We start from the raw sequence: 14,324 nt of genomic DNA on the forward strand, positions 1-14,324 counted from the left end.
AGAAACTTCTGGAAGACTTTAAAGGAGAAATTGACATCACAGTCATAGTAAGGGACAATATCCCTCTGATTTCACTGTATATATTTTCCAGACAAAAGATTAACAAGGACACACTGGATCACATGGATTTAATAGACATTTATAGAACATTTCATCCCAAAGCTGCAGAATATACATTCTTCTCCAGTACACATGGATCATTCACAAAGATAGACCACATATTAGGACACAAAACAAGTCTCTATAAGTTCAAGAAGATTGAAATCATATCAAGCATCTTCTCAGATCACAGTGGAATGAAATTAGACTGTAAAAATACCCAAACTACCGTAAAAATACCCAAATTATTCAAACACTTGGTGGCTAAATAGAATTAATGGGTTACCAATAAAATCAAGAAGGAAGTTAAAAACTTCTTGGAAATAAATGAAAATGAATACACAACAACTCCAAATCTCTGGAACACATCAAAAGCAGTCCTGAGAGGGAAGTGAAGTTCATAGTACTACAGGCTACTTCAAAAAACACACCAATAAAGCCCTAACCAGTTTGGCTCAGTGGATAGAGTGTCGGCCTGTGGATTGAGGGGTCCCAGGTTCAGTTCCAATCAAGGGCATGTATCTTGGTTGCGGGCACATCCCAAATAGGGGGTGCGCAAGAAGCAGCTGATTGACGTTTCTTTCTCATCAATGTTTCTAAATCTCTATCCCTCTCTCTTCCTTTCTGGGAAAAAAGATCAATAAAATACATTTTTTTAAAAACAAGAAAAATCAACAATAAATTATTCAACCCTAACACTTAAAGAACTAGAAAGAGGAAAACAAGAAAAGCCCAGAGTAAGTAGAAGGGAAGAAATAATAAAGATTATAATAAAAATAAATGACATAGATACTAAAAAAAAAAATCAATGAAACTAAGAGCTAGTTCTTTGAAAAGATAGACAAGATTGATGAACCATTGCCAGACTCATCAAGAAACAAAGAGGACCCAAATAAATAAAATCAGAAATAAAAGCAGAGAAGTAACCACTAATACCACAGAAATACAAAGGATTATAAGAAAATACTTTGAGCAACTATATGCCAACAAGCTGGATGAAATGGACAAATTCCTAGAAAAATACAATCTCATAAAAAATTGAATCAGGAAGACTCAGAGAACCTGAGTAAGCCAACAACAACTGATGAAATAGAAGCAGTAATCAAAAACTCTCAGCAAACAAAAGCCCAGGTACAAACGGATTCACAGGGGAGTTTTACCAAACATTCAAAGAAGAACTAACACCTATACTCCTCAAACTACTCAATAAAGTTGAAGAGGAAAGCACACTTTTAAGCTTTTTGTATGAGGCCAGCATTACCCTAATTCCAAAACCAAATAAAGACACTACAAAAAAAGAGAATTACAGGCCAATATCCCTGATGAAAATAGATGCTAAAATCTTCAACAAAGTATTAGCAAATTGAGTCCAGCAATATACTAAAAAGATCAATACCATGACCAAGTGGGATTTATTCCAGGGTGCAAGGCTGCTACAATATTTGCAAATCAATAAACACGATACATTACATAAACAAACTGAAAGACAAAAATGCTCAAAGTCTCTGATCATCAGAGAGGTGCAAATTAAAATGATGAGGTATCACTTCACACCTGTCGGAATGGCTACCATCAACAAATCAACAAATGACAAGTGCTGGTGAGGATGCGGAGAAAAGGGAACCCTCGTGTACTGCTGGTGGGAATGCAGACTGCTGCAGCTATTATGGAAAACAGTATGGAGTTGCCTCAAAAAATTAAAAATGGAACTTCCATTTGACTCAGTGATCCCACTTCTAGAAACATATCCTAAGAAACCTGAAATACCAATCAGAAAGAATATATGCACCCCTATGTTCATAGCAGCACAATTGACAATAGCTAAGATTTGGAAATAGCCCAAGTGCCCATCATTTGATGAGTGGATACAAAAGCTGTAGTACATTTATACCAATAATTCAGCAGTAAAAAGAAGAATCTCTTACCCTTTCAGACAGCATGGAGGGACCTGGAGAATATTATGCTAAGCAAAATAAGCCAGTCATAGAAATACAAGTATCACATGATCTCCCTTATATGTGATATATAAGTAACAAAATAAACTGATGAACCAAGTGGATCCAAAGACATGGAAGCATGGAACAGAGTGTGGAATCTCAGAGGTAAGACAAGGGTGGGTGGGAGGGTGGGAGGTAATCAACCAAAGACCTTGTATGCATACTAGAGGCCCAGTGCACAAAATTCATGCACTCGAGAGGTGGAGTGGGGGGAGAGGGTGTCCCTCAGCCCAAACTACACCCTCTTGAAGCCTGTGAGCCCTCGGGAGATGTCCGACTGCCATGGAGGCAGGAGAGGCGCTCACCACCGCCACTGTGTTCACCCTCTGTGAGCCCGGCTTCTGGCTGAGTGGTGCTCCCTTTGTGGAAGCAAACTGACCACCAGGGGGCAGCTCCTGCATTGAGTGTCTGCTCCCTGGTGATTAGTGCACATCATAGCAATCGGTCGTTCGGCAATTCTGTCAATTTGCATATTAGTCTTTTATTATATAGGATATGCATAAGCCATGGATGCAGAGAGTGGGGTGGTGAAGGCAAGGGATAGGGGTAATTTGGAGAGGGTCAATGGGGTAAAAGGGGGCATATGTAATACTTTCAATAATAAATAATTATTTTTAAAAAGTTGGGTGGTAGTGGGAGATGATTTCTTAAGCAAGGTGTGGGTACATAAAATATTAATTATAGTACTCTGTATATTTACATGTATTATAATGATTTTTTCATTAATTTATAATTAATGTAACCAAATGATAATAAAATTATATTGTAATAATTTTTGCATTAATTTGAATTTCTCGGATTACTAGCAGGATAAACATTTCCCCATGTGTTTATTATTTGTGTCTCCCTTGTGTGAACTGCCTATTCATCCCCTGTCCTCATAGCTCTATTGCAGACTTGGTATTTTTCCTACATATTTTAATAAATTCTTTTGGCTCTTTTATTTTTTATTTGGCTATTTTAGATCTTAACCTTCCATTGTAAGCTTTGTGCATGCATTTTCTCTATTTCCTTTTATTTTAGTTTTGTTTATTTTTCAACTTATCTAAGTTTTACATTTTTCATATTTTCTTTGGAGATTTCTTCTTAAACTGAATTTTAAAAAATTACCATTATTGCTGAACTCAAGGTTTTGGTCAATAATTAATCACATGCACTGTCATACCTTTGGGGTATAAAAGATATGTATAGTTTTAATTCTGAGAAATTAAAATGTAACCTTAAGTTACTGGGATTCATCTTCATAAGTATATTGCTCATAACATAAACAATTCTTTATATATGATATTTCAACAACATCCTTATGAGGCAATATGGGATAGGTATAAATTAGTCATTTTAATAAAGAGAAATTGAGATAGCCAGAGGTTTATTGATTAAGACTTTTATAAGGAGTTTGTAGAAATATCAGATTTAGAGTCTAAGACTTTTGGATCAATGCTTTTACTATTACCCATCTGGAATGGTAAGGGGTACTAATTTAGAATTACATAATATTAAAAGTAAAAAAAGACTAAAAGGCAATCCAATACAGACTTCTCTTTTTGACTGGTGAAAATCTGAAAAGTAAAGTGATATGCTTGCGTTACAATTCTTATTAACTGCAAAATCAGAGCTGGAACCCAAGTCTCCTTACTTCTCCCAAAACTACAAGCTATACTCAAAATTCTGTTCTTTTCACACTTAAGTATTTTCCAAGATTTTGTTAAAAGCTAGAATTTAAAGAAACTTCATGTTTACAAATTATTCTGATAAAGTATAGGGCATTATCTTTACAATTGTCCATATATAAAAGCATTAAGGTGAACATAATTTATTTATTTTTCTTATTTAAAGATATAGATTTTAATAACTGAAAATTTTTTCTTATATTTGTATTGTAACAATAGATATAGCAACCTCCCATCCCATTTTTTAAAAGATGTTTAAATAAAACTAAAGAAGGATGTACCTTATCAGGTACGTTGGTAGTGAACATAATTTGTGGCATCAGGGAAACTCAAAGATAGAAAAATTTTTCCTATGGTACTTCTGGGGGAAGTGGCATGAGCTGACAGGTGTAACCTTTATAAAATTTATCTGGGAAGCGAGTTAAACATTTTTAGTAGAGGTCTTTCCTAACTTCCAGTTCTAGAAACAGTACAGGTAGAAAGACATTTATAAGTTTCTTTGAAAAGACAGCCAACCTGCATACTACAATCCATGGTTACTAAGGCTGAAAATTTTTAGAACAACAGCTATTATAAAATAGAAGACAAATACCACATTATTTATATCACCCAAACTTCAAGTAATAATCAGATTATTTTGAATACTAAATAGCATAACTAGGAGAATTTGTAGCTCTCCTGTTTAAAAGGAAGCATTCAAATTCTTAAGATCTGCTAGAGTTTTCTTCTAGCAAAATTTCCTTTAAAATAAATAGACTTTCAATCAGACAAGCTTTTTCTCTAGAGCCTAGACTAAAATGTGATGAATTGAAAGAAAAAAAGTACTGACAAATTTGCTGGCTCATTCAAATAAATCAATTGGAAAGAGTTATAGATTAAGTTAGAAGTGAGAGTGTGAGAAAAATGGAAAAGGTTTAGTATTTTTAAAATTTAGAAGGATAGAGTAAGAAATTCCATGTGTAATGTAATTTTTGACAACATAAAAAATAGCTTGTAATTCTTATACAGGGCATAAGGTGGTGCTACATTCTACTAATTCAGGTAAATTCACATAAAAGAAAAAAGATCTGTTAATTCATTTGTAATATACAAATTTTACTTATTTTCAATCACAGAGTATAAGAAAATGCTGAAAAGCACAAATTGAAAATAGTACAGTTGAAAATTTTAGCTATCAAAAAATAAATATTAGTAAAGTTACAGTTTTCTTAGAACACCTTAGGAACATAATTTTGTTTTGGCATAAAATTCTGTATTATTATTAAAACTTAAGGTAAGGTAGAATTATTATGCCATCAGCATTACTGTTGTTTTTTATAAAGATACATCTATGACACATACTTATTAGGAAGCTATTCTTTTCATTAAGATTAGTAGATAGTTACTGAGTCTTTTGTTATTAAATAATTATAAGCTGTATATATTTGAAAACAAAGGTATTTTTAGATGATTTATAAAGGGAACACTTGATATGGATTATCACCTAACTGACAAGTAGAATTGATAATTTTAAAAATATGAGAAACTTTTGTTAACAAAATTACTACTGGAAACCTTCACAAAAAAATTAGACAGCCATTTCAAGTCTAAAATGTTTGTATTTGCATTATTTGATACAGATAGATAAATATATAACATATTTTACACAACACACATATGCACATGTACATCCATACATATATGTAAAATATATATGTAGGTATAGTCTTAATTAAGAGTCTGGATATAGGATGTTCTGCATCTCTCGAGCTTACCACTCATCGTTTGAGGTTTTCTCTAATTCTAGTCATGATTGGCAATTAAAGCTATTCCTCTCTCAGAGAAATATTCCTAAGCAAATGGATACACTACAGGATTAAAAAAAAAAATAGTGATACTGATACAGTACCTATGTTTAGCCTATGGAAACTAATACATCTATAGTCCTTATAAGGGTCTTATTTTCTTCCTATAATAGTGGTCCCATATCAATTGTGTGGATTAATGGTTTAAAATTTGGTTTATATGTACCCCATTACACCAATTTTCTAATTTCTGAAAAGACCCTTCTTCTCCCAATTCCATATTTCTCCACTCCACATGAAATGAAGGTACCCAAACTTGTTTAAAATAGACTTAAAGTATTTGAGTAAGTATGATTTAACAATTTTTTAGCAACTTATTCTATCAATCTCAATTAAAACTTTTATACATAACTATACTCATAACCAAGTACTTCTCAAAGTTGTTATGAATCTCAAGAAATATATACAATTTACAAGATTTATAAAGTAACTTCAAAGTAAAATGCAAACAAAGAACTGAATCCTGCTGAATAACAAAAGAATCATGAATTTTTTAAAAATTATTTTTAGTTCATCTAGGAAATATGAGAGAGTAAACAACAGTGGTTTAAATGTTGACAATATTCCATCTTCTTTTATTCATTGAATTCTCCTAGTATCTTTTACCTAATTCCCAATTATCATCAGCACCATTCCTTGCTCTTAATGTCTTAGATGCAAAACTTAAGTAATCTTTTGTTACACAGTCACTGTGGCTTACTGATTTTGGCATTGTCTATTAGCTCTGTCCCTCCCTTAGTATATTCAGATACTTCCCTAACTATCATGATAAGTCTAATTATCATTACTTAGTTTTACTGTTTTTCTCTTTCACTTTTTTTTAATTGAACTTATTGAAGTGACATTGGTTAATAAAATGATATAGGTCTCAGGTTGTAAATTCTATAAGACAGCAACTGTATATTGTATTGTATGTTCACCACCCCAAGTCAAGTCTCCTAACTATCATTACTTTATATCTGGATAACTCTATCAGCCTCTCAGATAGTCTCCCTAAGTTGAGGTCTCTGTACACAGTATACAATAGAATAACTTTTCTTAAATTACACTTTTGTTATGTTACTCCTTTATAAAGACCTACAGATGTTTCTTAGTTCTGTAATAATATTAACAATAGTACTATTTATTAAAGTGAATACCACTACGTCCCTGGCACTATGCTAAATGCTTTATATATGTTAGATAATTTAATATTTCAAAAAGGACACTAAATATAATTATTCCCAATTTATAGATAAGAAAACTGAGACTCAGAAAGATTGCTAATTTGCCAATTTCACACAGTTATTAGTTGAGAAAGATAAGATTCAAGCAGCACTTACAATAGTGCTTGGCAAAGAGTAGTCACTCAATAAATATGTTTAAAAAATTAATAAGTGAAATACTATGCTGTATTACATTGGTATATTAATAATCAAATTAAAATTTTCATATTTTAAAATTCAAGAACCATATTTTATAACTGAACAAAAAAGCTGGCATACACTACCTTTTTAGTAAGTAATTGTTGAATAAAATTAAATTAAAGGAATTGGTATGGACCCAATCAATAAGTGCATGATACAGAGAAAAAGTTTTACTATGGCCTTAATATAATCCATATTAATATCTATTTATCTTTCTCTTTACACCAGCTAAACTTATATTTATTTATTTATACCTTGAATCAGGTAAACCACAATTATTTAAGTAAGTTAATTTTATTATCATTTAATTTAGTTTCAAAATACAAAAAGCTTCTATTAGTGGAAAATAATGTTGCTGGTACACAAAATATTGTATGTGAACATGTTGGACATACACACCAAATTGCTTAGGGTGTATAGATTCCTAAACAGTCTGAACAAAATTCCTTGGAGATAATGTTTTAAAATTTTAATATAGAACAAATGTCACTGTCTAGCAATTTAAAGATATAAGGGACTTCAGAGTTCAATTACAAATACAGAGTTGTTATTTGAAACAAAAATGTAGCTCTTGAGAACAATCAGTTCAGTTTTCTAACAGCAGTTATAGAATGTGGTCATAACCATTTTTCCCCCTTTTACAGAGGTCTCTAGGTACACATTTTTAATGTATCCTAGCAGTTTCCAGTTAATGTTTTATATTTTTGTAGCTATTATTTTCTGTTGAAAGAAAACTGGTAAAGGTTGAGTCTAGAAAGGGAAAACAAAGAAAGAAGATCAATATTAACACTCTACAAATATTGACTTAGCAAAGTGACTTTGTTGTCTTTCTCTCATAGGAATTGATGTTAAATGAATGATTTATTTATAAGCAACACCTATGAAAAGTATTTGTTAAAACAAAAAAAATTGCTTGGTAAAGTAACTAGATAATCTGTTCATCAAGTTCAAAAATTGAAGAGTGAACATTTTCAAAATGAAGACCTTTTAATAATATTCTTATTCATCATTTTCACTTTAAAATATTATAGCTGGTTTATAGGTAGAAATGCTGCTATCTACAGAAAAGCCTAAAAAATTTACATCACAAACTTTACTGGTTCCCTGTAGACACCAATAGTTATTAGTAAACTTTGTTAACTTTTTTTTAGAAAAAGTCTTACCTATTAATTTAAAATACTATACCTTTATTGAGTTTGGCTCAGTTAACTTTGAGTTTCGGTTACTATTAGCCTCCATGGTAATTGTGAAAGAAACAGATGTTTTGAGCTTTCTGCTTGTTGCCAGTAAAGAACTCCTGGAGTCACCTGCAACAAGTAATAGACATTTGGTCTCCCATTATTAAAAGCTGTCAAAAGAAAGTTTGTTGTAAATACAAAGTAGTATAAGTGGTTTATGTATTAATTTTGTTCTCCCTATTGAAATAAATCAGAAGTTTTACATTTACCAGACTTTAAAGGTCCCTAATTTATGGGCTACTAACAAGATACTTTATTTCAGTATGTCATCTTTTAGTTTGAATTTTAGTTTTAATAAAATATAATGAGTATAGTCAAATCAAGTTCCATTATAAAATTTTACTTCAATAGATTTTTATAGCTAAGCGAGTCTAAAAATGATAGCTGGAAAAGGTTGGATTCTCTCATTTGTTTTATCACTAATAAGTGAAAATGGAAGGGAAAATTTATCTGAATATAACCCTACATTCTTGATGAAGAAATTCTTAGTTCGTAGCAGCATTATTTATAATAGCCAAGATCTGAAAACAGCCTAAGTGCCCATCAACAGATGAGTGGATAAAAAGCTGTGGTACATTTACACCATGGAATACTACACAGCCATAAAAAGAAGGAACTCTTATCTTTTGTGACAGCATGAAGGACCTGGGTAGTATTATGCTAAGTGAAATAAGTCAGCCAAAGAAAGACAAATACCATATGATCTCACTTATATGTGGGATGTAATGAACAAAATGAACTAGCCAACAAAATAGAATCAGAGGCATGGATACATGGAACAGATTGACAGCTGTCAGAGGGGGGAACTGGATGAAAGTAGGTGAAGAGATTAGCCAAAGAACATATATGCATAACCCACAGACACAGACAACAGTGAGGTGATGGCCAAAGAGGGGTGAGGGGGCAGGTAAAGGGAAGGGGAAATGGCGACATCTGTAACAGTGTCAACAATAAAAATAAAGTTTAAAATAAAAATAAATACCTTTATTTGAGAATGTTTCCTGATCAGTTTTTCTTATGATTCTAGGTGATGGTTTTGGTACTGGTGATGGGTCCCTTTCAGGGAATCCTTCAATGTGGCTTCCAAACTGTTGACGCCTCAGTTTGCTGTCAACATCCAGTTTTTCCAGAGTAGTTTTGAGACACTGCTCATTGGTTGTCATATATAATTTACAAAACTACAGGAAATAAAAAAAAGTAGTCCAGTCGCTAAAACATTCAATCATACATTTGGGAGGAGAAAGCAAATGCACATTAGTAGGCAAGGAATAGACTGATTGATGGAATATGTTTCCTATTGAACTAGGGTACTCATTTTATTTTCTTGAGTCAGACTGACCACCCTCAAGTGACCTAGTGAAATACAACCATGATTCATTGAGGAAGTCATACTCTGAGTGAAAATAAAATGTTACACAAAGAAAGGTGGTTTATTATTATTTTTTTTACAACACATATACACTGGGATTTGTTCTAAGTAATTTTATGATTCTTCCACCCCAGAAAGGAGAGTCTCTATGTTTTTTGCATGGGTATATTGTGTGAATGTGCATGTATTTTTAACTTGGTTATATTCTTTTAATGTAGTCATCAGATTACAATTGTGGTACTGGAAAGGTTAAATTTCAAGTACAATCAGTACACTATACAAGTATGTTATTACCAATATTTTTTAAAATATGCTCTTTTAAAAACACTTCTACATAGTAAGCATATTTACATCAATGTACCTTGATGTAGTCAAATTTGCCATCAGCATTTACATCAGCCAAGTTTATTACAGCATTTACTTCTTCTCGAGTCATCTTCTCACCTCTCTGAAAAAAACAATATAATATTTCAAAGCAACATGACTATTACTTTGCAATGCATGGGGAGAATGGAAATTCATTTTAATCTTTTCTATAAGTTTGACTATAAGTTTCATTATAAATCTCAGAATGAGTTTTATGTTAAGCAAGTATAAAATTTATATAAAATTTCACAATTTTATTAACTTTTGTAAAAGTGTGTTGAATTTCAATATACTAAATTTGAACAATGTGTAACATAGATCCAGTAATAACTATTAACATTACAATAATGATACCTTCTCACATTGTACCAAGAAAGAGAATCAATTCTGAATCCCATTAATACTTTGTTTCTTCTGTATCACATATGAATCACTGATTTATAGAGTTCTGAGCAGGAAAAGAATTGCATGGAAGCACAAGGGGATTGCAAAGAGGGCTCAATTTTACACTTTGTCTTTTATTTACAAAGCACCTTTCATCCAGAAGGATCCTTAAGTACTTTATAAACAACATATATATGATTCATTTCACCTGCCAATGAAGTCATTATTTTTAATGTGGACTTTGGTTGCCAAAAGTAGATTCCAAGTTTTTACAAAATACACATATTACAAAACTGTTTCACAGATCTTACCTTTGTTAGAAGTTTATAAAGGTCAGTGTGTAAAATACAGCCATCATCATTTATATCTAATTGTTTAAATGATTTGAGCAGTTCTGCTTTTGAAGTAGGCTTTTCCTTTCTTAAAATTATACAAAAATCATCAAAATTCAGTTTGGCAGTTTGAGGTGTCCAATACTTATCAATAGTCTTTTGGGATGGATTTCTTCCTGCATGCTGAAGAGCTGCCCAATAAAACAAGTATTATTTTTAAAGTAGCATTTGGAATTGGTATTTAAGTATATTTTTTCTTTAAATCATTATATACTAAAGGCCCAGTGCACGAAATTCGTGCAAGGGTAGGCCTTCGCAGCACCAACTGCCTCATGGCCCAGGCCCCGCCCATTGGTTGTTCAAGAAGGTCATTCCGCCATCTGGTCTAATTAACACCTTAGCTCTTTATTATATAGGATTACAACATTACACAAAAGTACACAAATACAAATATATTACCTTTGATTTTGCTAATATATAGGTTTACAATTGTATGTAAAATAGTTTATTCTCTTATTTATTAATTACTGTATTATTTTCTATACAAATAACCTACTTTTGCTCCAACATATATGTAAATATATATGTATAAGTATATATATCCAACTAAAGATTATTGATTTATTAATGCCAGAATTAAATAGATTTTTCCTATTCTAACAGTTTTTTTTTCTCAACCTGCATAGTTTAATTACCTGATTTACTTCATAAGAGTGCTTGGAGAAAAGGAAATATTAAAAAACAACCATCTACTTGTTTTGAGGACATAAGAATAACCATAAAAATCATAAATTATTACTTTTTTCTGGTTCAACAAATATCTTAATGTAATGAGGAAATAATTAGTTTGACAATAGTACTATCACCAAGGCATGATATCTAAAATGTTCATCATTGCTAGATATTATAATTTCAAGAACATCATGTCCCACATGTCAAATAGAGACATAAAAAATACCTAGTTACAGCTATAGCCCTACTAAAAATCAAGAATGCCAACAAACTTAAGAGAAGACAATTTCAGAGCTACAATAGTCAAATCACTTTTTATTTTTATCCAGAACATTTGAAAATAATCCTATAGCCAGGCCAGTGTGGCTCAGTGCTTGAGTGTTGACCCATGCACCCAGAGGTCACTAGTTTGATTCCTAGTCAGGGTACATGCTTGGGTTGCGGTCTTAATTCCCAGGAAGGGGCATATATATTTTTCCTTAAAGATATATATCTCAGGGTAATAGAGACATCTGTAAGTCCATTATATTGAACTTCCACTGTGCACAGGCATAACACAGTGTGATACAAGCTTCTTGGCTCCTCAGTTTTATAATTTCAATAGAAAGTGAACACCTGAAGTGTAAAATTGCTACCTGTGGTCATGATTTATAGTTAATAACATATTAGAAGTCCATAGACCAAAAGAAATGTTCCCATCCTAGTGCGTCATTTCTAGACAAAACTTTGGCACAAAAACAGGAACAAGCTCATCATCTAGAGGTGCCTTTCAGAGCTACAAAAAGTGTAAGCTGTAGTAATTGACATCTTCCGTTCACCTAGAAAGCCTTTATGGAAATTTGTAACAGTGGAGATAATATAATTTTTTTTTTTAATTTCCATAGGTCTATTCTGGATGTAGACAAAAATCCTGATTACCATGCTGTCTTAGGAATAAAGAGCAGTATTTTGCCTAGTTTATAAAAAGACAATTCCTTAATTCATCTATCAAGAAAATAAAGATAAATGTTTTAGCATTCCACCCCCAGCCAACCTTTACCCTTTAAAACAAGCATGTCAAAGCCATGGCCTGCGGGCCACATGTGGCCCACAATGAATATTTTTGCGACCCAGCCAATATAACGGTATGTAAGAAACGTTTTAATAAGAATTTCATAACTTAATTTTTACAATATCATGTTACACATAATTATTAATACTGCTCGACAACATTCGCTAATGACTAATTAGTATAATCTTGTTGCATTCATTTCTCTTATGCACCTTACACACAGGAACATCATTTCTCTCCACTGATACTAGCAGCGAATATTTTAGTAGCTGACTGCCATGTCATTAGTTTTGTTTGGTGTGTGCAACAGGAATATTTTGCTTTCAGAGAATAAGAAAAATAGGTTGATTTGCGTTGTGCTTATTAAATTATGCAGTTATTCAGTGTCTGGTAAGGTAATGTTCAAGAAAAAATATTAATTTTTATTAAAGTGTTCTATTATTTTATGTTAATGATTACTCATTTATTTCAGCCCTTTGTTATTCAGCATGTCTCTATCAAAATAAACCTACATTTCTATGAAAATTGAAGCTTTGGTTTTTTGCTTAAACTTAAACCTTGTTTATTTGGCCCGTGTTAGCCTTTGAGTTTGATATGCTTGCTTTAAAAGCTGGGAATACACCATAGCCAGTTTGACTCAGTGGATAGAGTTTCAGCCTGTGGACTGAAGGGCCCCAGGTTTGATTCCAATCAAGGGCATATGCCTGGGTTGTGGGTTCGATCCATAGTAGGAAGCCTGCAGGAGGAAGTCTATCAACTATTCTCTCATCATTAATGTTCCTATATCTCTCTCCTTCTCCCTTTCTCTCTGAAATCAATAAAAATATATTTACATAAATAAATTCTGGGAATACAAGTAGGACCCCAGTGAAGTTATTTGAAGTCAAAAGCCCATGTAAAGAAAATGGTATTTCATCCAGTTTTGAAACCTCTTTCCCACAAGCATATGCTTGTAGCTATCTTCAACAACAAAATATTTTAAAAGAAACTATCTTTCTCAGAATAAAACTCATTGTGCCCCAAAAATGCACTAAGTTAAGAAATAGGTATAATTTAGTAACTTCTAACCTAATTTTAATTATTTGGAGCCCATTATAAGTTTGTTAACATTAAACATATTATGTAACTACTAGAGGCCCAGTGCACGAATTTGTGCACCAGTGGGATCCCTTGGCCTGGCCTGCAGGATTGGGCCTAAACTGGCTTTCTGACATCCCCTGAGTGGTCCAGGATTGCGAGAGGATGCAGGCCAGGCTGAGGGATCCCACTGGTGCACAATCAGGGTCTGGGAGGGACACGGCAGGTTTGCCAGCCTGGGAGGAGCCATAGGAGGGCTCCAGGGCATGCCTGGTCCATTTTGCTCAATCCTGATCAGCCGGATCCCAGCAGCAAGCTAACCTACCAGTAAGAGCGTCTGCCCCCTGGTGGTAAATGCACACCAAAGCAAGCCGTTGAGTGTCCTTAACATATCATTAGCATATTACACTTTGATTGATTGAATGGATGACCAGACAATGGGACACTTATCATATTAAGCTTTTAATATATAGGATAGATGTTTAAAGGTTACACAAAGATACTGATCTTCTGTCAGGGTTTATTTAATCTTTGACACAAGTCTATAATACCTGTATTATTTATCAAATGGGGGTAGAAGAAAGGAATTCTAAAGTCCTGATACTGGTACTACTCTATCTGACCTTCTTAAAATGGAATGTCAAAACACATGTTATGTGCAGCAATGGCTGAAAGATATAATGAAAGACATAGTAGTAATAAAGAGACATCACTGGTTCACACTACCACTTTTTAAAATCTAGATTATGTGAAATCAGT

The 14,324-nt window shown here is 32.7% G+C and overlaps 1 protein-coding gene across 3 annotated transcripts in view; it reads right to left on the reverse strand.

The window, feature by feature from the left end:
* EFCAB7 (EF-hand calcium binding domain 7) overlaps nucleotides 1-14,324 on the reverse strand; it is a 48,404-nt gene that overhangs the window by 30,242 nt on the left and 3,838 nt on the right. For all 3 annotated transcript variants that reach the window (XM_036446201.2, XM_045584507.1, XM_036446200.2), the window contains exons 3-6: nucleotides 10,685-10,896; nucleotides 9,985-10,071; nucleotides 9,237-9,432; nucleotides 8,202-8,323 (exon numbers count right to left, since the gene is read on the reverse strand). In XM_036446201.2, coding sequence (XP_036302094.1) covers nucleotides 8,202-8,323; nucleotides 9,237-9,432; nucleotides 9,985-10,071; nucleotides 10,685-10,896 — 617 coding nt within the window. The remainder of the gene's footprint in view (nucleotides 1-8,201; nucleotides 8,324-9,236; nucleotides 9,433-9,984; nucleotides 10,072-10,684; nucleotides 10,897-14,324) is intronic.

The sequence above is a fragment of the Pipistrellus kuhlii genome, unplaced genomic scaffold (assembly GCF_014108245.1).
Source record: "Pipistrellus kuhlii isolate mPipKuh1 unplaced genomic scaffold, mPipKuh1.p scaffold_m20_p_2, whole genome shotgun sequence".
NCBI classification, from domain to species: Eukaryota; Metazoa; Chordata; class Mammalia; order Chiroptera; family Vespertilionidae; genus Pipistrellus; species Pipistrellus kuhlii.